General features: G+C 33.6%; 8 protein-coding genes and 2 pseudogenes across 8 annotated transcripts; 1 reads left to right on the forward strand and 9 right to left on the reverse strand.

Moving 5' to 3' along the window:
* Window positions 1-1,298, reverse strand: LOC108840087 (phytolongin Phyl2.2). The gene has a single exon (XM_018612910.2). The coding sequence runs from the start codon at window positions 1,039-1,041 to the stop codon at window positions 244-246; it is 798 nt and encodes a 265-aa protein (XP_018468412.1). The 5' UTR covers window positions 1,042-1,298; the 3' UTR covers window positions 1-243.
* Window positions 1,299-2,780: 1,482 nt separating this feature from the next.
* Window positions 2,781-4,170, forward strand: LOC108839950 (uncharacterized). The gene is made up of 4 exons (XM_018612737.2): window positions 2,781-3,114; window positions 3,409-3,547; window positions 3,660-3,745; window positions 3,837-4,170. The coding sequence occupies exons 1-4, from the start codon at window positions 2,848-2,850 to the stop codon at window positions 3,987-3,989; spliced, it is 645 nt and encodes a 214-aa protein (XP_018468239.1). The 5' UTR covers window positions 2,781-2,847; the 3' UTR covers window positions 3,990-4,170.
* Window positions 4,171-4,621: 451 nt separating this feature from the next.
* Window positions 4,622-4,987, reverse strand: LOC108841310 (uncharacterized). The gene has a single exon (XM_018614080.1). The coding sequence runs from the start codon at window positions 4,985-4,987 to the stop codon at window positions 4,622-4,624; it is 366 nt and encodes a 121-aa protein (XP_018469582.1).
* A 1,413-nt stretch (window positions 4,988-6,400) lies between these two features.
* On the reverse strand, window positions 6,401-6,777 carry LOC108838563 (uncharacterized; annotated as a pseudogene).
* A 2,009-nt stretch (window positions 6,778-8,786) lies between these two features.
* On the reverse strand, window positions 8,787-9,152 carry LOC108841284 (uncharacterized). Its single transcript, XM_018614057.1, has one exon. The coding sequence runs from the start codon at window positions 9,150-9,152 to the stop codon at window positions 8,787-8,789; it is 366 nt and encodes a 121-aa protein (XP_018469559.1).
* Window positions 9,153-10,388: 1,236 nt separating this feature from the next.
* LOC108841286 (uncharacterized) lies at window positions 10,389-10,754 on the reverse strand. The gene has a single exon (XM_018614058.1). It carries the CDS (start codon window positions 10,752-10,754, stop codon window positions 10,389-10,391), a length of 366 nt encoding a protein of 121 aa, XP_018469560.1.
* Window positions 10,755-12,978: 2,224 nt separating this feature from the next.
* On the reverse strand, window positions 12,979-13,343 carry LOC130505008 (uncharacterized; annotated as a pseudogene).
* A 2,225-nt stretch (window positions 13,344-15,568) lies between these two features.
* On the reverse strand, window positions 15,569-15,934 carry LOC130505010 (uncharacterized). The gene has a single exon (XM_056999620.1). It carries the CDS (start codon window positions 15,932-15,934, stop codon window positions 15,569-15,571), a length of 366 nt encoding a protein of 121 aa, XP_056855600.1.
* Window positions 15,935-17,168: 1,234 nt separating this feature from the next.
* On the reverse strand, window positions 17,169-17,534 carry LOC130507967 (uncharacterized). The gene has a single exon (XM_057002919.1). It carries the CDS (start codon window positions 17,532-17,534, stop codon window positions 17,169-17,171), a length of 366 nt encoding a protein of 121 aa, XP_056858899.1.
* Window positions 17,535-19,753: 2,219 nt separating this feature from the next.
* On the reverse strand, window positions 19,754-20,119 carry LOC130499395 (uncharacterized). Its single transcript, XM_056993395.1, has one exon. It carries the CDS (start codon window positions 20,117-20,119, stop codon window positions 19,754-19,756), a length of 366 nt encoding a protein of 121 aa, XP_056849375.1.
* Between the last annotated feature and the right edge of the window lie 423 nt (window positions 20,120-20,542).

Genomic DNA, 20,542 nt, shown 5'->3' on the forward strand with positions numbered 1-20,542 from the left:
AAACGAGAAAAAGAGACATAGAATACAACAAACACATGTTGCTTGTCAGTACAATGAACATATCACTAACATGTAAAGCCAGGATTCAACCCTCCTGGAAACAACACATTCCGTGATCTTAAAAAATTAAACAAGAATTAAAAAAAAAGGATCATACTCATAACCAGATGGCAAAAGAATGAAAGTGAATTGCAGATTGAAAACAAATAGATGTACACAGAGAGAGATTGAGAGAGATTACATTCACCCACTGACGCATTGAAAACCTTGACAAACCCAAAGCCAGATTCCGAACAGAACAGCACAGACGCATAAATCGAACATCAACACAACCCACACATGTTTCTTCCACATCTGTTTCGCCTTGTGATGATCCGTCAACAAACCGTTCCTCAGTTCCTTGCGCAACACTCCACCGTTCCTATTATTTCCGCACAAATCCACCTTCTTCTTATTCTCCTCATCGACCACCATACCAACGTCGTCGTCGCCGGAATCTTCCTCCGTCCTCTTCTTATTCTTCTTCTTCAACGCCTTCAACGGCTTCCCAAGAAGCGGAATCAACGCGGCTCTCCTCCCTTTCGTCGAATCAATACTCAGATTCCGACTCTCCCTCGCCGCCACCATATCCATGTCCAGCTCCAAATCCACATCACCACCACCACCGACGATCTCCGCGAAAACCGGATCCATCTTCGCTTGTAAACACCTCGGAGAAGGATCGATCAAGGCCGAATCGGATCGGAGACCTTCGACGGCTGATCTCAACCGGTTCAGGACCCGGAAAGACTCCGGTTTCTCCATGGTTTCGTCTGTAATCGCGAAGTAGACGAAGGAGGAGGAGGAGGAGGAGTCGATCGCGAACGTGTACGTCTTCTTGCGAACTGTGTGGGAGAAGATGGAATGGTGCGGAGGCGTGTTCTCGATGCATCGCGAGGCTACCTCTTCGATTCCTGGCTCCTCCTTTGAAGCGAACTCCGCGAGGACGACGGTTCCTTTCGCGATGCATGTGTAGGACAATAGACTTGGATTCGATATCATTTTTCTTTTTAAATTGGATGAGATAGATCGTTTAGGTTAGGTTTTCATTCGGGGATCTCGTATCGCAACGATGGTAAAAAAAACAAAGCTGCGATATCGATTGAGATAGAAGAGAGATCAGAGGATTTGTTTTTCTCTTTCTAGAAATCTCATCAACTGTGTTTTTCTCTCTCTCTCTCTCTCTCTCTCTTTTTCTCTAGGGGTTTGCGGAATTTTCTAGGGGAAGAGGAACAGAAGTGGAGGGATTCATTATTACAGAGAAGATGATGCAGAATAGAATATAGTACTGACTCATTTGTAAAGTTTCATATTTACAAGTATACCCCCAAACTTTTACTCCCGTGGTTCTTCTGGTAACACACGTGGGAAATTATGCATGACCATTTTGTTACTGCACCCGCCACTCTGACCGAATACAAACCCAAAAACGATTTCTCACCCAATTCAATCAGTCATATTGAAATAGCCAGAGTACTATTATCCACATTTTACACATTCAATACAGATTACTTCTAAAAATCGCTAGACGGTGATTAGACGTTTTATAGAGTACTATTGTTTATGCGGGCGTCTAGACCAATTTTTCAGACGCCTAAACCGACTTTTAAAAAATCGTTTCGCTCATACCCGATTTGCTAACTAGTTGGATGCCTAGACGCCGTTTAGACCGATTTTTAGAATACCAATTACAAAAAAAAAATTACTCTTCAATATATGTATCTGAAAATTGTGAAAAGTCTAATTTGGTAAATACTGTCTTTATCTCTATTTATTTACACAATACCAAATTCACAACAATCAACTTTTATCAACTTAAAAAAGTTTTATTAACTTTTTAAAGTCTACAACTTTTTGACTAACTTACATCTCTATATTTACTTCTTACAACCAAATCCCTATAATTTTTTTTTGTGCTTTCCACAATAAACAAATACATATTTATTTAAATTTTATTCAACAACCATTATATAAAAGAGTAAAACCATAGTTTTAAAACTTACATAACTTCTTTATAACTAATAACACCATTGTGTACTTGTAATATATTTTTAAAGGTTACATTTGGATTTTTTGGGAATTATATTTTTTTTTGAACGTCTGAGTCGATTATTATCGATTAATTATGCTATACAATGGTGACAATATTATAAAGACGATTTTACGGCCGACAATTCTACCACCCTGTGAGAATACCCGCCTGGCTGCACCACTCTGAGCCGTCCTATGAGATCCATGTACATGTTTGATGGTACGCCCTGCACCAAGCTAAAGATCTCTTGTAACATGCTTCTCCATAATCTGCATATTTGATATTTTTTGGGGTTTGAATCCTAGACCTCCGGGTGTAGAAGCAATTGAATTCTTAGTCAAACCACTGGACCAAAGGGACTTCCACATTATATTTTATTTCAATATGAATTATCATAAATTTTATTTTGTATTTCAAAATATAGTCTAATTTATGTATGTACTATTAATCAATAATTAAATTAATTATATTTAAAAAAAAAAAAAAATTACAAATAAAAGTTCTACAACTGAAATTGTACAACAATAAAATCTACAATCACACCAAAAAAATTTGAACGGAGTCTAAAAAAATGTGAACTCACTTTCTTATTCAAAAACACAAACGAGTATCCAAATGGCTGCTAAGAATAATGGTCCAATATAACCCAAAACAGAGCCCACGTCTCACGTTTTACTGTTCGCGCGTGATTCAGAACGAGATCTTCCAGAGCGCGTGAGAAACGTGGCCTTATATAACAGTGAAGAAACGGAAACCCGTCGGAATCCGATCAAAAGATGGATCAACCCGACCCGAGAAATGCCTCTGGCCTGATTGTCTCCGCAACCGAACCGATCCAATCGTTTCTCGCGTTGTCCTGCGATGACCATCGTCTCTCCGAGGAACTCAGAGACATCGCTTCTGATCTGCGCTCGCGGAACACCGTTCCGTACAAATTGCTCCGGGCTATATGGACAGGATCCGATCCTTCGACCAGACCGGACTTGTCGGGGCTTTTCTCCCGCTCAGATTTCGTCTTCACCAGTCCCAAACCCAGAGAAAAGGTATATGAAAGCTCGAATTTTTTATATTTTGATCTAGTTAGATTCTGCTCGGACAATCCGACAATAAAGGAATCATCTTTTGGTAGGGATGAACACAACTGTGTGTTTGTCTGATTTATATTGAAATCCAAATATCCATTGTTTTTCCTGTTTGGTTAATGGGAATAATCGAGCATAACTAATGAAACGATCGTTACTCCTCCGGTGTTGAATTGAATGCATTCGAGGATCCTTGTGGTTTCTTTGTGAGTTTAAGTGTTTAGTTTGATCTGATTTTTTTTTTGTTCTTGGTAGAGTGAAGAACTGAAGCTGAGATTGGTTAAGCTGAGAGAAATAGCAGAGAGGAAGGAGTATGCTGAGCTTGTTAAAGATATTACACCTAGGAAACAAGTCGAAGAGCCTTTCTCCTCTTACAAAGACCAGCTCGGTTTTGGTAAATACCATTTTGCTCACTTCTTGATAACTTTTCTTGCCAAAATGTATTTTACACAAATAGGTCAGTGAAGATTTTTTTTTTTTGTTCGTTTGAAAACTCGTTACTATAGGTTTACACGTCGGTCTTACCATGTTCACTGGATATCTGGTTGGGTACGCTTCCTTCAGAGCTTTATTCAACCGCAACCCCGCTCTGGTACGTTTTGTTTGTTGACCATTTTGTCAAATTCTGGAAACATTTCAATTCCAAGTGTGAATTTTTGAATCGTTGTGTTTCCGGATTTCAGAGTGCTGCTGGTGGGATTCTTGGACTAGTTTTAGCGATGCTTGTGGAAACGCTTCTGTTTATAATCAAAACATCTAAAGATGATCAGATTCAGAGCTCTAAATCATCATCACCACCATCATCATTCACTCCCACTACTAAAAAGAATCAATAGAACTTGTTTTTGCCTTCTCGTTCTCTGGTTCTACTGAGAATAGAGATTTAGCTTGGAGATGTATCTGATATGATCAAGTCCATCCATCTAACACAAAAAAAAGAAAATTGTCTGAAACAGTTGATTTTTTTAATTCTTATGTATTAATCTATTTTTCTTTTGCTAAATTTTGTGTTTTATCTTTTTTTTTGCTCTTCAGAAAGTTTATTTGGAGTTGTGTGTTGTCTTTCCTTCTTCACTTGCATAAACCGAAAGACCGATAAAACTAGAACCGTCTTGACGTTTGGAGGCCTCTCAGACCATAGTTTGTCATCTCATCGGAAGTTGATATGATGGATAACAATCCCATTTGGTGTGGTTTCTAACTTTTGATATAATATTGTACATGGTTAGCCAGCTTAAGATAGATAACAATCCCATTTTTAGTGATGTATTTGTAATTATACAACTATAATCTGACCAAGAGACATTAACAAGAGTTGTAGATAATATTTTGAAAAGAACACATTGCTAAAACTTCAGTTTATTGAGAAAAACTACATTAGGGATCTCCAAAGTATTTGAGTTCACACTTTAAAGAACTTAGAAGCTAATAAACGAGTCTAAAAATGTAGAGGAAATCATTATTGCTTTCAGTTGTGTGGAGGGGAGTTAGGGACAATACGCGCACAGTTGTCTTTGAGGAGAGGAGGGAAGAAAGGATTCAAAGGAAACATTTGAGGCCAACAGTTTGCATCTAAAGTTGAAAACACCTTGCAACATGCGGCTTCGACATTTTCAAAATTTCCAGAAAGAAAAAAGTTGGAGATTGCGAGCACACATCCTTGGACGTTAAAGAGAGACGACCAACATTTTACAAGATCAACAGGTACTAAGCCAGGTGAAAAAAGTCCTAGATTAGCCTGTAGGTTTTGAATTTGAGCTACTCCTCGAGTGACAAAAATGACAGCACAAAGAGAAATAATTAGGTAGACTGAGACAACAGCTTTGCTTCCCATCTTCTTGGTTAAATCTTTTTTTTTCCTTGTCTTTTTGTTTTGGTTTATGTTTGAAAGCTTGGATGGATTTGGATATGCTCAGATACTTACAATATATAGGATGATGATGCAAGATTTTTTATCAGATAAATTAAAGAGGAACATATCAGTTTTAACTTTGTTTCAAAATGAAACTCTTGTTTAGATTTAATGTATTATTTGTTACACTTTTTTTTTTTTTGAAAAGGCTTTCAATTATTTGTTACACTTTCTTTCGTTAAGTTGAGTAGTTGACTAATATAACCATAGTATGTTCTTGTTTACGTTATCAAACAGATGATTAAAAGTTTTTAATTTTATTATTATTTGTTTCAATATTAGGTAATGGGTCTCAGCCTTAAGATTATTAACCTTAATTATATTACCTTAGGATAACCGCATGCAAAATAGCAGCCACTTTCTAATTTTCTAAGGTGATTAACAATTTGTTTGAAGGACATCAGGACAAGTAGGTCGTAGTGAGTAGGTATGGAGAATCTATATAATTAAGGTCGTAATTTTTTATCCAAATTAATAACACGTTGATGAATGCTCTAATTACACTCAAGAATTTGGTTATAATTAAATAGAGTACCAAAGCTTTGTCTGCCATCATTTTCTTGTTGTATTTGCATGGCTGATGTAGTGAGGAATATGAAGATAGGACGAGAAACAGGAAGTAGTTTTCAGGTAAAACGATGAATGACAAAGCTATACGAATGGAAACTTAATATTATGCTTGTGATTTTTAAGGGTTTATTCTTATGCCACTCTTTGGTATCAGTATTGTAATAAAACTCATAGTTTATATATGTATGTGTAAGATAACAAACTAAAGATGGGTTCCCTTATGTGTTTTATTGTATCTTTTTTATGGTTACAAGATTTTCGATTTTGAATATTTTAAATGTTCTGGGCCTGGAAGATCTTAGGGTGAAGTTCGAACCATTTTAAACTAAAAGATTAATTTAAAAATGTGTTATATTTTCTTTCCCTTGCATAATAATCCGATAGAAAATGCTGATAAATATAGAATTGTTTCGACATTTTGAGGACTCTAAATCCCATTTGCGTCAATTTATCTGAAGGCACTTCATTTGAAGTTTCAACCTTTGTTTGAGTCATGTTTGTGTTGTTTCTAACTTTGATATAATATTGTACTGGTTAGCAGACTTAAGATAGATAACAATCCCATTTTCAATGATGTATTTGTAATTATACAACTATAATGTGACCAAGAGACATTAACAAGAGTTCTAGATAATATTTTGAAAATAACACATTGCATAAACTTCAGTTTATTGAGAAAAGCTACATAAAGGGCTCTCCAAAGTATTTGAGTTCACAATTTAAAAAATTTTAAAGCTAATAAACTAGTCTAAAATGTAAAGGAAATCATTGTTGCTTTAAGTTGTGTGCAGGGGAGTCAGAGACGATACACACACAATTGTCCTTGAGGAGAGGAGGGAAGAAAGGATTCAAAGGAAACATGTGAGGCCAACAGTTTGCATCTAAAGTTGAAAACACCTTGCAGCATGTGGCTTCAACATTTTCAAAATTTCCAGAAAGAAAAGAGTTGGAGATTGCAAGGACACATCCTTGGACGTAAAGAGAGACGACCAGCATTTTACAAGATCAACAGGTACTAAGCCAGGTGGAAAAAGTCCGGGATTAGCCTGCGGATTTTGAATTTGAGCTACTCCTCGAGTGATAAAAATGGAAGCACAAAGAGAAATAATTAAGTAGACTGAGACAATAGCTTTGCTTCCCATCTTCTTGGTTAATCTTTTATTTTTCCTTGTCTTTTTCTTTGGTTTATGTTTGAAAGCTTGGTTGGATTTGGATATGCGCAGATACTTGGAATATATTAGGATGAGGAGGCAAGATTTTTTATCAGATAAATTATAGAGGAACATATCAGTTTTAGCTTTGTTCCAAAAAGAAACTCTTGTTAGGTTTAATGTATTATATGTTACACTTTCTTTCTTTAAGTTACGTTGAGTAGTTGACTAATATAACCATAGTATGTTCTTGTTTATGTTATCAAACAGATGTTTGAAAGTTTCTTTTGACTACTGCTTTTTATAGTTTTTTTTGCTAAAATTTGGTGCTACTGCTTTTTATAGTTGTTATTATTATTTATTATTTCAACCTCAGTAAATGGGTCTCAGCCTTAATATGATTAACCTTAGCTATATTAATTTAGAATAACCGCATGTAAAATAGCAGCCGCGGTCTACTTTTGTTTGGCACATATAAGGAAACGTAGGTTGTCATGAGTATGTATTCAGAATCTGAGTAAGGTTGTAAGGTTTAATGAACCACGCGTCTGTGGTCGGGTGGTCAAGGCGTTCCGTGGATTTCTAAGGGACCCGAGTTCGAATCCTCACCACGCTATGCATGCACACTGATTGTTAGAGCATTATACGATATATGACATAAATTAAATGACAACGCTATGCATGCACACTGATTGTTAGAGCATTTCCAACACATCCTATATTTGTCTCTAAATGTTATAATAAAGTAAAATCTACTCAATTCACCTCTATTTCTTTTATTAAAATAGAAATTGCTATTTTTTCCTATATATTTAAAGAAAAAATAGCATTCATCTATAATAGAGGCAAACGTTTTTATTTAAAAAGTAGTCTTCTAATTTCCTATGATTGTAACTAAAATATTTGTTTACGAAGAAATACAATTTTTACATATAAAAGCACAGCTTTTTTTTAGTACTAGTTATCAATTTATAACTGTAATTAAAATAAAAATATTATTATTTTATTTAAAATTAAAGACTTTTTTATTTAAATATTAATCAATACAACATATTAAAATAATTTAATACTCTGGTAAATTATTTCCGGATCCATAAAGATTGTTAAAACATTGTCCAAACGATGTGGATGGAGGAGGAATTTGTTGAGTTTGTTGCTGGTGACTGCGCTTTTGTAAAATCCGTGCTTTCTCTGCTTGAAAATGTTCATGAACATTTGGATCGATTCTATGCCATTTAAGTCACAAAATAAAATTTTGTTTTCATCCTTCATCTCTTTCAAAGCATAATTTTGTCTTTGAATCTCCAAGTGTTGCTGTCTTTGTTCACTTGAATTCTTTAGTTGCTCCATGAATTGGTTATTTCCTCATAGTTTATATATGTATGTGTAAGATAACACACTAAAGATGGCTTTTCCCTTATGCGTTATTGTATATATTTTTTTATAGTTACAAGATTTTTGTTTTTGAATATCTAAAGATTCTGGGCCCGGAAGATCTTAGGGTGAAGTTCAAACAATTTTAAACTAAAAGATTTGATTTAGAGTCATGTGTTATCTTTTCTTTCCCTCGCATATTCCGACAGCAAAGGCTGATAAATATAGAATTGTTTCGACATTTCGAGGCCTCTAAATCTCATTTGCGTCAATTTATCTGAAGGCACTTCATTTGAAGTTTCAATCTTTGTTTGGGTCGTGTTTGTGTGGTTTCTAACTTTTGATATAATATTGTACATCGTTAGCTGATTTAAGATAGATAACAATCCCATTTTCAGTGATGTATTTGTATTTTTTTTTATGTATTTGTAATTATACAGCTATAATGTGACCAAGAGACATTAACAAGAGTTGTAGATAATATTTTGAAAGAAAACACATTGCTAAATCTTCAGTTTATTGAGAAAAACTACGTATAAGGCTCTCCAAAGTATTTGAGTTCACAATTTTGAAAAACTTTGAAGCTAATAAACTAGTCTAAAATGTAGAGGAGATTATTGTTGCTTTCAGTTGTATGCAGGGGAGTTAGGGACGATACGCGCACAGTTGTCCATGAGGAGAGGAGGAAAGAAAGGATTCAAAGGAAACATCTGAGGCCAACAGTTTGCATCTAAAGTTGAAAACACCTTGCAGCATGCAGCTTCAACATTTTCAAATTTTCCAGAAAAAAAAGAGTTGGAGATTGCGAGCACACATCCTTGGACGTTAAAGAGAGACGACCAACATTTTACAAGATCAACAGGTACTAAGCCAGGTGGAAAAAGTCCAGGATTAGCCTGAGGATTTTGAATTTGAGCTACTCCTCGAGTGACAAAAATGGCAGCACAAAGAGAAATAATTAAGGAGACTGAGACAACAGCTTTGTTTCCCATCTTCTTTGTTGATTTTTTTTTTCCTTATCTTTTTGTCTTGGTTTATGTTTGAAAGCTTGGATGGAGTTGATTTTGCGCTGATACTTACAATATATAGGATGAGGATGCAAGATTATTTTATCAGATAAATTTAAGAGCAACATATCAGTTTTATCTTTGTTTCAAAATGAAACTCTTGTCTAGGTTTAATGTATTATGTGTTACACTTTCTTTCATTAAATTGAGCAGTTGACTAATATAACCACAGTATGTTCTTGTTTACGTTATCAAACAGATGATTAAAATTTTCTTTTGACCCACTGCTTTTAATCGTTGCTATTATTATTTCAACCTCAGTAAATGGGTCTCAGCCTTAATATGATTAACCTTAGTTATATTACTATAGGATAACTGAGTGTAAAATAGCAGTCGAGTTCTACTTTTGTTTGGCAGATATAAGGAAAAGTAGTTAGTCATGAGTATGTATTTAGAATCTGAGTAAGGTTGTAAGATTAATGGAAGTTAAGAATATTTTGATGCATGCTCTAATGAAACAGCAGAATTTGGAATATAATATTACATAGTGAACCAAAGATTTGGAAGTCATCATTTTCTCGCTATACTTTCATGGTTGTTGTAATGAGTAGAATGATAGGAGCAGAAACAAGAAATAAGAGTCATGGTGAAAAGAAATATATTCAATGACAACGCTATATGCATGCACACTAATTGTTATACTGAATCAACTATTTGATATCAATATTTAAATAAAATTATTTGTTTAATTTATAAATGTACGTGAGAGTAATATGATAAATTAATTAAACTAGTCTTCTTTGCCTAAGCTTACAGGAAAGGCTGATAAATATAGAATTGTTTCGACATTTTGAGGCCTCAAGATTCCATTTGCGTCAATTTATCTGAAGGCATTTCATTTGAATTTTCAATATTTTTTCGAGTCGTGTTTTTGTGGTTTCTAAGTTTTGATATAATATTGTAAATGGTTAGCCGACTTAAGATAGATAACAATCCCGTTTTCAGTGATGTATTTATGTATTTGTAATTATACAACTATAGTGTGACCAAGAGACATTAACAAGAGTTATAGATAAAATTTTGAAAAGAACACATTGCTAAAACTTAAGTTTATTGAGAAAAGCTACATATAGGGCTCTTCAAAGTATTTGAGTTCACACTTTAAAAAAACTTTGAAGCTAGTAAACTAGTCTAAAAATGTAGAGGAAATCATTGTTGCTTTCAGTTGTGTGCAGGGGAGTTAGGGACGATCCGCGCACAGTTGTCCTTGAGAAGAGGAGGGAAGAAAGGATTCAAAGGAAACATCTGAGGCCAACAGTTTGCATCTAAAGTTGAAAACACCTTGCAGCATGCGGCTTCAACATTTTCAAAATTTCCAGAAAGAAAAGAGTTGGAGATTGCAAGGACACATCCTTGGACGTTAAAGAGAGACGACCAGCATTTTACAAGATCAACAGGTACTAAGCCAGGTGGAAAAAGTCCGGGATTAGCCTGCGGATTTTGAATTTGAGCTACTCCTCGAGTGATAAAAATGGAAGCACAAAGAGAAATAATTAAGTAGACTGAGACAATAGTTTTGCTTCCCATCTTCTTGGTTAATCTTTTATTTTTCCTTGTCTTTTTGTTTTGGTTTATGTTTGAAAGCTTGGATGGATTTGGATATGCGCAGATACTTGGAATATATAGGATGAGGAGGCAAGATTTTTTATCAGATAAATTAAAGAGGAACATATCAGTTTTAGCTTTGTTTCAAAAAGAAACTCTTGTTAGGTTTAATGTATTATATGTTACACTTTCTTTCTTTAAGTTACGTTGAGTAGTTGACTAATATAACCATAGTATGTTCTTGTTTATGTTATCAAACAGATGTTTGAAAGTTTCTTTTGACTACTGTTTTTTATAGTTTTTTTTTTGCTAAAATTTGGTGCTACTGCTTTTTATAGTTGTTATTATTATTTATTATTTCAACCTCAGTAAATGGGTCTCAGCCTTAATATGATTAACCTTAGCTATATTAATTTAGAATAACCGCATGTAAAATAGCAGCCGCGGTCTACTTTTGTTTGGCACATATAAGGAAACATAGGTTGTCATCCGTATGTATTCAGAATCTGAGTAAGGTTGTAAGGTTTAATGAACCACGCGTCTGTGGTCGGGTGGTCAAGACGTTCCGTGGATTCCTAAGGGACCCGAGTTCGAATCCGCACCACACCAGATTTTCACAACCTGTGACCACCGGGGTTTTCACATTCTCTCTCTGAGGAATGGTTTACCATTTTTTTGTAGGTTTAATGGAAGTTAAGAATATTTTGATGCATGCACTAATGAAACAGCAGAATTTGCAATATAGTATTATATAGTGAACCAAAGATTTGGATGTCATCATTTTCTCGTTGTATTTGCATGGCTGTTGTAATGAGTATAATGATAGGAGCAGAAACAAGAAATAAGAGTCATGGTGAAAAGACATAAATTAAATGACAACGCTATGCATGCACACTGATTGTTAGAGCATTTCCAACACATCCTATATTTGTCTCTGAATGCTACAATAAAGTAAAATCTACTCAATTTACCTCTATTTCTTTTCTTAAAATAGAGATTGCTATTTTTTCCTATATATTTAGGGAAAAAATAACATTCCTCTATAATAGAGGCAAAAAAATTTATTTAAAAAGTAGTCTTCTAATTTCCTATGATTGTAACTAAAATATTTGTTTACGAAGAAATACAATTTTTACATATAAAAGCACAGCTTTTTGTTTAAGTACTAATTATCAATTTTATAACTATAATTAAAATAAACATATTATTATTTTATTTAAAATTCAAGACTTTTTTATTTAAATATTAATCAATACAACATATTAAAACAATTTAATACTCTGGTAAATTATTTCCGGATCCATAAAGATTGTTAAAACATTGTCCAAACGATGTGGATGGAGGAGGAATTTGTTGAGTTTGTTGCTGGTGACTGCGCTTTTGTAAAATCCGTGTTTTCTCTGCTTGAAAATGTTCATGAACATTTGGATCGATTCTATGGCATTTAAGTCACAATATAAAATTTTGTTTTCATCCTTCATCTCTTTCAAAGCATAATTTTGTCTTTGAATCTCCAAGTGTTGCTGTCTTTGTTCACTTGACTTCTTTAGTTGCTCCACGAATTGGTTATTTCCTCATAGTTTATATATGTATGTGTAAGATAACACACTAAAGATGGCTTTTCCCTTATGCGTTATTGTATATTTCTTTTATAGTTACAAGATTTTTGTTTTTGAATATCTAAAGGTTCTGGGCCCGGAAGATCTTAGGGTGAAGTTCAAACCATTTTAAACGCAAAGATTCAATTTAGAGTCATGTGTTATCTTTTCTTTCCCTCGCATATTCCGACAGCAAAGACTGATAAATATTGAATTGTTTCGACATTTCGAGGCCTCTAAATCTCATTTGCGTCAAATTATCTGAAGGCACTTCATTTGAAGTTTCAATCTTTTTTTGGGTCGTGTTTGTGTGGTTTCTAACTTTTGATATAATATTGTACATCGTTAGCTGATTTAAGATAGATAACAATCCCATTTCAGTGATGTATTTGTATTTTTTTTGATGTATTTGTAATTATACAGCTATAATGTGACCAAGAGACATTAACAAGAGTTGTAGATAATATTTTGAAAGAACACATTGCTAAATCTTCAGTTTATTGAGAAAAGCTACGTATAAGGCTCTCCAAATTATTTGAGTTCACAATTTTGAAAAACTTTGAAGCTAGTAAACTAGTCTAAAAATGTAGAGGAGATCATTGTTGCTTTCAGTTGTGTGCAGGGGAGTTAGGGACGATACGCGCACAGTTGTCCTTGAGGAGAGGAGGGAAGAAAGGATTCAAAGGAAACATCTGAGGCCAACAGTTTGCATCTAAAGTTGAAAACACCTTGCAGCATGCGGCTTCAACATTTTCAAATTTTCCAGAAAAAAAAGAGTTGGAGATTGCGAGCACACATCCTTGGACGTTAAAGAGAGACGACCAACATTTTACAAGATCAACAGGTACTAAGCCTGGTGGAAAAAGTCCAGGATTAGCCTGAGGATTTTGAATTTGAGCTTCTCCTCGAGTGACAAAAATGGAAGCACAAAGAAAATAATTAAGTAGACTGAGACAATAGTTTTGCTTCCCATCTTCTTGGTTAATCTTTTATTTTTCCTTGTCTTTTTGTTTTGGTTTATGTTTGAAAGCTTGGATGGATTTGGATATGCGCAGATACTTGGAATATATAGGATGAGGAGGCAAGATTTTTTATCAGATAAATTAAAGAGGAACATATCAGTTTTAGCTTTGTTTCAAAAAGAAACTCTTGTTAGGTTTAATGTATTATATGTTACACTTTCTTTCTTTAAGTTACGTTGAGTAGTTGACTAATATAACCATAGTATGTTCTTGTTTATGTTATCAAACAGATGTTTGAAAGTTTCTTTTGACTACTGTTTTTTATAGTTTTTTTTTTGCTAAAATTTGGTGCTACTGCTTTTTATAGTTGTTATTATTATTTATTATTTCAACCTCAGTAAATGGGTCTCAGCCTTAATATGATTAACCTTAGCTATAATAATTTAGAATAACCGCATGTAAAATAGCAGCCGCGGTCTACTTTTGTTTGGCACATATAAGGAAACATAGGTTGTCATCCGTATGTATTCAGAATCTGAGTAAGGTTGTAAGGTTTAATGAACCACGCGTCTGTGGTCGGGTGGTCAAGACGTTCCGTGGATTCCTAAGGGACCCGAGTTCGAATCCGCACCACACCAGATTTTCACAACCTGTGACCACCGGGGTTTTCACATTCTCTCTCTGAGGAATGGTTTACCATTTTTTTGTAAGGTTTAATGGAAGTTAAGAATATTTTGATGCATGCACTAATGAAACAGCAGAATTTGCAATATAGTATTATACAGTGAACCAAAGATTTGGATGTCATCATTTTCTCGTTGTATTTGCATGGCTGTTGTAATGAGTATAATGATAGGAGCAGAAACAAGAAATAAGAGTAATAGTGAAAAGACATAAATTAAATGACAACGCTATGCATGCACACTGATTGTTAGAGCATTTCCAACACATCCTATATTTGTCTCTGAATGCTATAATAAAGTAAAATCTACTCAATTTACCTCTATTTCTTTTCTTAAAATAGAGATTGCTATTTTTTCCTATATATTTAGGGAAAAAATAACATTCCTCTATAATAGAGGCAAAAAAAGTTATTTAAAAAGTAGTCTTCTAATTTCCTATGATTGTAACTAAAATATTTGTTTACGAAGAAATACAATTTTTACATATAAAAGCACAGCTTTTTGTTTAAGTACTAATTATCAATTTTATAACTATAATTAAAATAAACATATTATTATTTTATTTAAAATTCAAGACTTTTTTATTTAAATATTAATCAATACAACATATTAAAACAATTTAATACTCTGGTAAATTATTTCCGGATCCATAAAGATTGTTAAAACATTGTCCAAACGATGTGGATGGAGGAGGAATTTGTTGAGTTTGTTGCTGGTGACTGCGCTTTTGTAAAATCCGTGTTTTCTCTGCTTGAAAATGTTCATGAACATTTGGATCGATTCTATGGCATTTAAGTCACAATATAAAATTTTGTTTTCATCCTTCATCTCTTTCAAAGCATAATTTTGTCTTTGAATCTCCAAGTGTTGCTGTCTTTGTTCACTTGACTTCTTTAGTTGCTCCACGAATTGGTTATTTCCTCATAGTTTATATATGTATGTGTAAGATAACACACTAAAGATGGCTTTTCCCTTATGCGTTATTGTACATTTCTTTTATAGTTACAAGATTTTTGTTTTTGAATATCTAAAGGTTCTGGGCCCGGAAGATCTTAGGGTGAAGTTCAAACCATTTTAAACGCAAAGATTCAATTTAGAGTCATGTGTTATCTTTTCTTTCCCTCGCATATTCCGACAGCAAAGACTGATAAATATTGAATTGTTTCGACATTTCGAGGCCTCTAAATCTCATTTGCGTCAAATTATCTGAAGGCACTTCATTTGAAGTTTCAATCTTTTTTTGGGTCGTGTTTGTGTGGTTTCTAACTTTTGATATAATATTGTACATCGTTAGCTGATTTAAGATAGATAACAATCCCATTTCAGTGATGTATTTGTATTTTTTTTGATGTATTTGTAATTATACAGCTATAATGTGACCAAGAGACATTAACAAGAGTTGTAGATAATATTTTGAAAGAACACATTGCTAAATCTTCAGTTTATTGAGAAAAGCTACGTATAAGGCTCTCCAAAGTATTTGAGTTCACAATTTTGAAAAACTTTGAAGCTAGTAAACTAGTCTAAAAATGTAGAGGAGATCATTGTTGCTTTCAGTTGTGTGCAGGGGAGTTAGGGACGATACGCGCACAGTTGTCCTTGAGGAGAGGAGGGAAGAAAGGATTCAAAGGAAACATCTGAGGCCAACAGTTTGCATCTAAAGTTGAAAACACCTTGCAGCATGCGGCTTCAACATTTTCAAATTTTCCAGAAAAAAAAGAGTTGGAGATTGCGAGCACACATCCTTGGACGTTAAAGAGAGACGACCAACATTTTACAAGATCAACAGGTACTAAGCCTGGTGGAAAAAGTCCAGGATTAGCCTGAGGATTTTGAATTTGAGCTACTCCTCGAGTGACAAAAATGGCAGCACAAAGAGAAATAATTAAGTAGACTGAGACAACAGCTTTGTTTCCCATCTTCTTTGTTGATTTTTTTTCCTTATCTTTTTGTTTTGGTTTATGTTTGAAAGCTTGGATGGAATTGATTATGCGCTGATACTTACAATATATAGGATGAAGATGCAAGATTATTTTATCAGATAAATTTAAGAGCAAGATATCAGTTTTAACTTTGTTTCAAAATGAAACTCTTGTCTAGGTTTAATGTATTATGTGTTACACTTTCTTTCATTAAATTGAGCAGTTGACTAATATAACCACAGTATGTTCTTGTTTACGTTATCAAACAGATGATTAAAACTTTCTTTTGACCCACTGCTTTTAATCGTTGCTATTATTATTTCAACCTCAGTAAATGGGTCTCAGCCTTAATATGATTAACCTTAGTTATATTAGTATAGGATAACTGAGTGTAAAATAGCAGTCGAGTTCTACTTTTGTTTGGCAGATATAAGGAAAAGTAGTTAGTCATGAGTATGTATTTAGAATCTGAGTAAGGTTGTAAGATTAATGGAAGTTAAGAATATTTTGATGCATGCTCTAATGAAACAGCAGAATTTGGAATATAATATTACATAGTGAACCAAAGATTTGGAAGTCATCATTTTCTCGCTATACTTTCATGGTTGTTGTAATGAGTAGAATGATAGGAGCAGAAACAAGAAATAAGAGTCATGGTGAAAATAAATATATTCAATGACAACGCTATATGCATGCACACTAATTGTTATACTGAATCAACTATTTGATATCAATATTTTAATAAAATTATTTGTTTAATTTATAAATGTACGTGAGAGTAATATGATAAACTAATTAAACTAGTCTTCTTTCCCTAAGCTTACAGGAAAGGCTGATAAATATAGAATTGTTTCGACATTTTGAGGCCTCAAGATTCCATTTGCGTCAATTTATCTGAAGGCATTTCATTTGAATTTTCAATATTTTTTCGAGTCGTGTTTTTGTGGTTTCTAAGTTTTGATATAATATTGTAAATGGTTAGCCGACTTAAGATAGATAACAATCCCGTTTTCAGTGATGTATTTATGTATTTGTAATTATACAACTATAGTGTGACCAAGAGACATTAACAAGAGTTATAGATAAAATTTTGAAAAGAACACATTGCTAAAACTTAAGTTTATTGAGAAAAGCTACATATAGGGCTCTTCAAAATATTTGAGTTCACACTTTAAAAAAACTTTGAAGCTAGTAAACTAGTCTAAAAATGTAGAGGAGATCATTGTTGCTTTCAGTTGTGTGCAGGGGAGTTAGGGACGATCCGCGCACAGTTGTCCTTGAGAAGAGGAGGGAAGAAAGGATTCAAAGGAAACATCTGAGGCCAACAGTTTGCATCTAAAGTTGAAAACACCTTGCAGCATGCGGCTTCAACATTTTCAAAATTTCCAGAAAGAAAAGAGTTGGAGATTGCAAGGACACATCCTTGGACGTTAAAGAGAGACGACCAACATTTTACAAGATCAACAGGTACTAAGCCAGGTGGAAAAAGTCCAGGATTAGCCTGAGGATTTTGAATTTGAGCTACTCCTCGAGTGACAAAAATGGCAGCACAAAGAGAAATAATTAAGTAGACTGAGACAACAGCTTTGTTTCCCATCTTCTTTGTTGATTTTTTTTCCTTATCTTTTTGTTTTGGTTTATGTTTGAAAGCTTGGATGGAATTGATTATGCGCTGATACTTACAATATATAGGATGAGGATGCAAGATTATTTTATCAGATAAATTTAAGAGCAACATATCAGTTTTAACTTTGTTTCAAAATGAAACTCTTGTCTAGGTTTAATGTATTATGTGTTACACTTTCTTTCATTAAATTGAGCAGTTGACTAATATAATCACAGTATGTTCTTGTTTACGTTGTCAAACAGATGTTTGAAAGTTTCTTTTGACTACTGTTTTTTATAGTTTTTTTTTTGCTAAAATTTGGTGCTACTGCTTTTATAGTTGTTATTATTATTTATTATTTCAACCTCAGTAAATGGGTCTCAGCCTTAATATGATTAACCTTAGCTATATTAATTTAGAATAACCGCATGTAAAATAGCAGCCGCGGTCTACTTTTGTTTGGCACATATAAGGAAACATAGGTTGTCATCCGTATGTATTCAGAATCTGAGTAAGGTTGTAAGGTTTAATGAACCACGCGTCTGTGGTCGGGTGGTCAAGACGTTCCGTGGATTCCTAAGGGACCCGAGTTCGAATCCGCACCACACCAGATTTTCACAACCTGTGACCACCGGGGTTTTCACATTCTCTCTCTGAGGAATGGTTTACCATTTTTTTTTGTATGGTTTAATGGAAGTTAAGAATATTTTGATGCATGCACTAATGAAACAGCAGAATTTGCAATATAGTATTATATAGTGAACCAAAGATTTGGATGTCATCATTTTCTCGTTGTATTTGCATGGCTGTTGTAATGAGTATAATGATAGGAGCAGAAACAAGAAATAAGAGTAATGGTGAAAAGACATAAATTAAATGACAACGCTATGCATGCACACTGATTGTTAGAGCATTTCCAACACATCCTATATTTGTCTCTGAATGCTATAATAAAGTAAAATCTACTCAATTTACCTCTATTTCTTTTCTTAAAATAGAGATTGCTATTTTTTCCTATATATTTAGGGAAAAAATAACATTCCTCTATAATAGAGGAAATTTTTTTTATTTAAAAAGTAGTCTTCTAATTTCCTATGATTGTAACTAAAATATTTGTTTACGAAGAAATACAATTTTTACATATAAAAGCACAGCTTTTTGTTTAAGTACTAATTATCAATTTTATAACTATAATTAAAATAAAAATATTATTATTTTATTTAAAATTCAAGACTTTTTTATTTAAATATTAATCAATACAACATATTAAAACAATTTAATACTCTGGTAAATTATTTCCGGATCCATAAAGATTGTTAAAACATTGTCCAAACGATGTGGATGGAGGAGGAATTTGTTGAGTTTGTTGCTGGTGACTGCGCTTTTGTAAAATCCGTGCTTTCTCTGCTTGAAAATGTTCATGAACATTTGGATCGATTCTATGGCATTTAAGTCACAATATAAAATTTTGTTTTCATCCTTCATCTCTTTCAAAGCATAATTTTGTCTTTGAATCTCCAAGTGTTGCTGTCTTTGTTCACTTTACTTCTTTAGTTGCTCCACGAATTGGTTATTTCCTCATAGTTTATATATGTATGTGTAAGATAACACACTAAAGATGGCTTTTCCCTTATGCGTTATTGTATATTTTTTTATAGTTACAAGATTTTTGTTTTTGAATATCTAAAGGTTCTGGGCCCGGAAGATCTTAGGGTGAAGTTCAAACCATTTTAAACGCAAAGATTCAATTTAGAGTCATGTGTTATCTTTTCTTTCCCTCGCATATTCCGACAGCAAAGACTGATAAATATTGAATTGTTTCGACATTTCAAGGCCTCTAAATCTCATTTGCGTCAAATTATCTGAAGGCACTTCATTTGAAGTTTCAATCTTTGTTTGGGTCGTGTATGTGTGGTTTCTAACTTTTTATATAATATTGTACATCGTTAGCTGATTTAAGATAGATAACAATCCCATTTTCAGTGATGTATTTGTATTTTTTTTGATGTATTTGTAATTATACAGCTATAATGTGACCAAGAGACATTAACAAGAGTTGTAGATAATATTTTGAAAGAACACATTGCTAAATCTTCAGTTTATTGAGAAAAGCTACGTATAAGGCTCTCCAAAGTATTTGAGTTCACAATTTTGAAAAACTTTGAAGCTAGTAAACTAGTCTAAAAATGTAGAGGAGATCATTGTTGCTTTCAGTTGTGTGCAGGGGAGTTAGGGACGATACGCGCACAGTTGTCCTTGAGGAGAGGAGGGAAGAAAGGATTCAAAGGAAACATCTGAGGCCAACAGTTTGCATCTAAAGTTGAAAACACCTTGCAGCATGCGGCTTCAACATTTTCAAATTTTCCAGAAAAAAAAGAGTTGGAGATTGCAAGGACACATCCTTGGACGTTAAAGAGAGACGACCAACATTTTACAAGATCAACAGGTACTAAGCCAGGTGGAAAAAGTCCAGGATTAGCCTGAGGATTTTGAATTTGAGCTACTCCTCGAGTGACAAAAATGGCAGCACAAAGAGAAATAATTAAGTAGACCGAGACAACAGCTTTGTTTCCCATCTTCTTTGTTGATTTTTTTTCCTTATCTTTTTGTTTTGGTTTATGTTTGAAAGCTTGGATGGAATTGATTATGCGCTGATACTTACAATATATAGGATGAGGATGCAAGATTATTTTATCAGATAAATTTAAGAGCAACATATCAGTTTTAACTTTTTTTCAAAATGAAACTCTTGTCTAGGTTTAATGTATTATGTGTTACACTTTCTTTCATTAAATTGAGCAGTTGACTAATATAACCACAGTATGTTCTTGTTTACGTTATCAAACAGATGATTAAAACTTTCTTTTGACCCACTGCTTTTAATCGTTGCTAGTATTATTTCAACCTCAGTAAATGGGTCTCAGCCTTAATATGATTAACCTTAGTTATATTACTATAGGATAACTGAGTGTAAAATAGCAGTCGAGTTCTACTTTTGT

Source organism: Raphanus sativus, chromosome 2 (genome assembly GCF_000801105.2).
Source record: "Raphanus sativus cultivar WK10039 chromosome 2, ASM80110v3, whole genome shotgun sequence".
Classification (NCBI taxonomy): Eukaryota; Viridiplantae; Streptophyta; class Magnoliopsida; order Brassicales; family Brassicaceae; genus Raphanus; species Raphanus sativus.

Excerpts from the sequence above, each read along its gene's own strand:
- LOC108840087 (XM_018612910.2), bottom strand. The coding sequence starts at position 1,041 with ATGATATCGAATCCAAGTCTATTGTCCTACACATGCATCGCGAAAGGA.
- LOC108839950 (XM_018612737.2), top strand. The coding sequence starts at position 2,848 with ATGGATCAACCCGACCCGAGAAATGCCTCTGGCCTGATTGTCTCCGCA. Across the intron at positions 3,115-3,408 it reads GTCCCAAACCCAGAGAAAAG|AGTGAAGAACTGAAGCTGAG; the intron begins GTATATGAAAGC and ends TGTTCTTGGTAG. Across the intron at positions 3,548-3,659 it reads CAAAGACCAGCTCGGTTTTG|GTTTACACGTCGGTCTTACC; the intron begins GTAAATACCATT and ends TCGTTACTATAG.
- LOC108841310 (XM_018614080.1), bottom strand. The coding sequence starts at position 4,987 with ATGGGAAGCAAAGCTGTTGTCTCAGTCTACCTAATTATTTCTCTTTGT.
- LOC108841284 (XM_018614057.1), bottom strand. The coding sequence starts at position 9,152 with ATGGGAAACAAAGCTGTTGTCTCAGTCTCCTTAATTATTTCTCTTTGT.
- LOC108841286 (XM_018614058.1), bottom strand. The coding sequence starts at position 10,754 with ATGGGAAGCAAAACTATTGTCTCAGTCTACTTAATTATTTCTCTTTGT.
- LOC130505010 (XM_056999620.1), bottom strand. The coding sequence starts at position 15,934 with ATGGGAAACAAAGCTGTTGTCTCAGTCTACTTAATTATTTCTCTTTGT.
- LOC130507967 (XM_057002919.1), bottom strand. The coding sequence starts at position 17,534 with ATGGGAAACAAAGCTGTTGTCTCAGTCTACTTAATTATTTCTCTTTGT.
- LOC130499395 (XM_056993395.1), bottom strand. The coding sequence starts at position 20,119 with ATGGGAAACAAAGCTGTTGTCTCGGTCTACTTAATTATTTCTCTTTGT.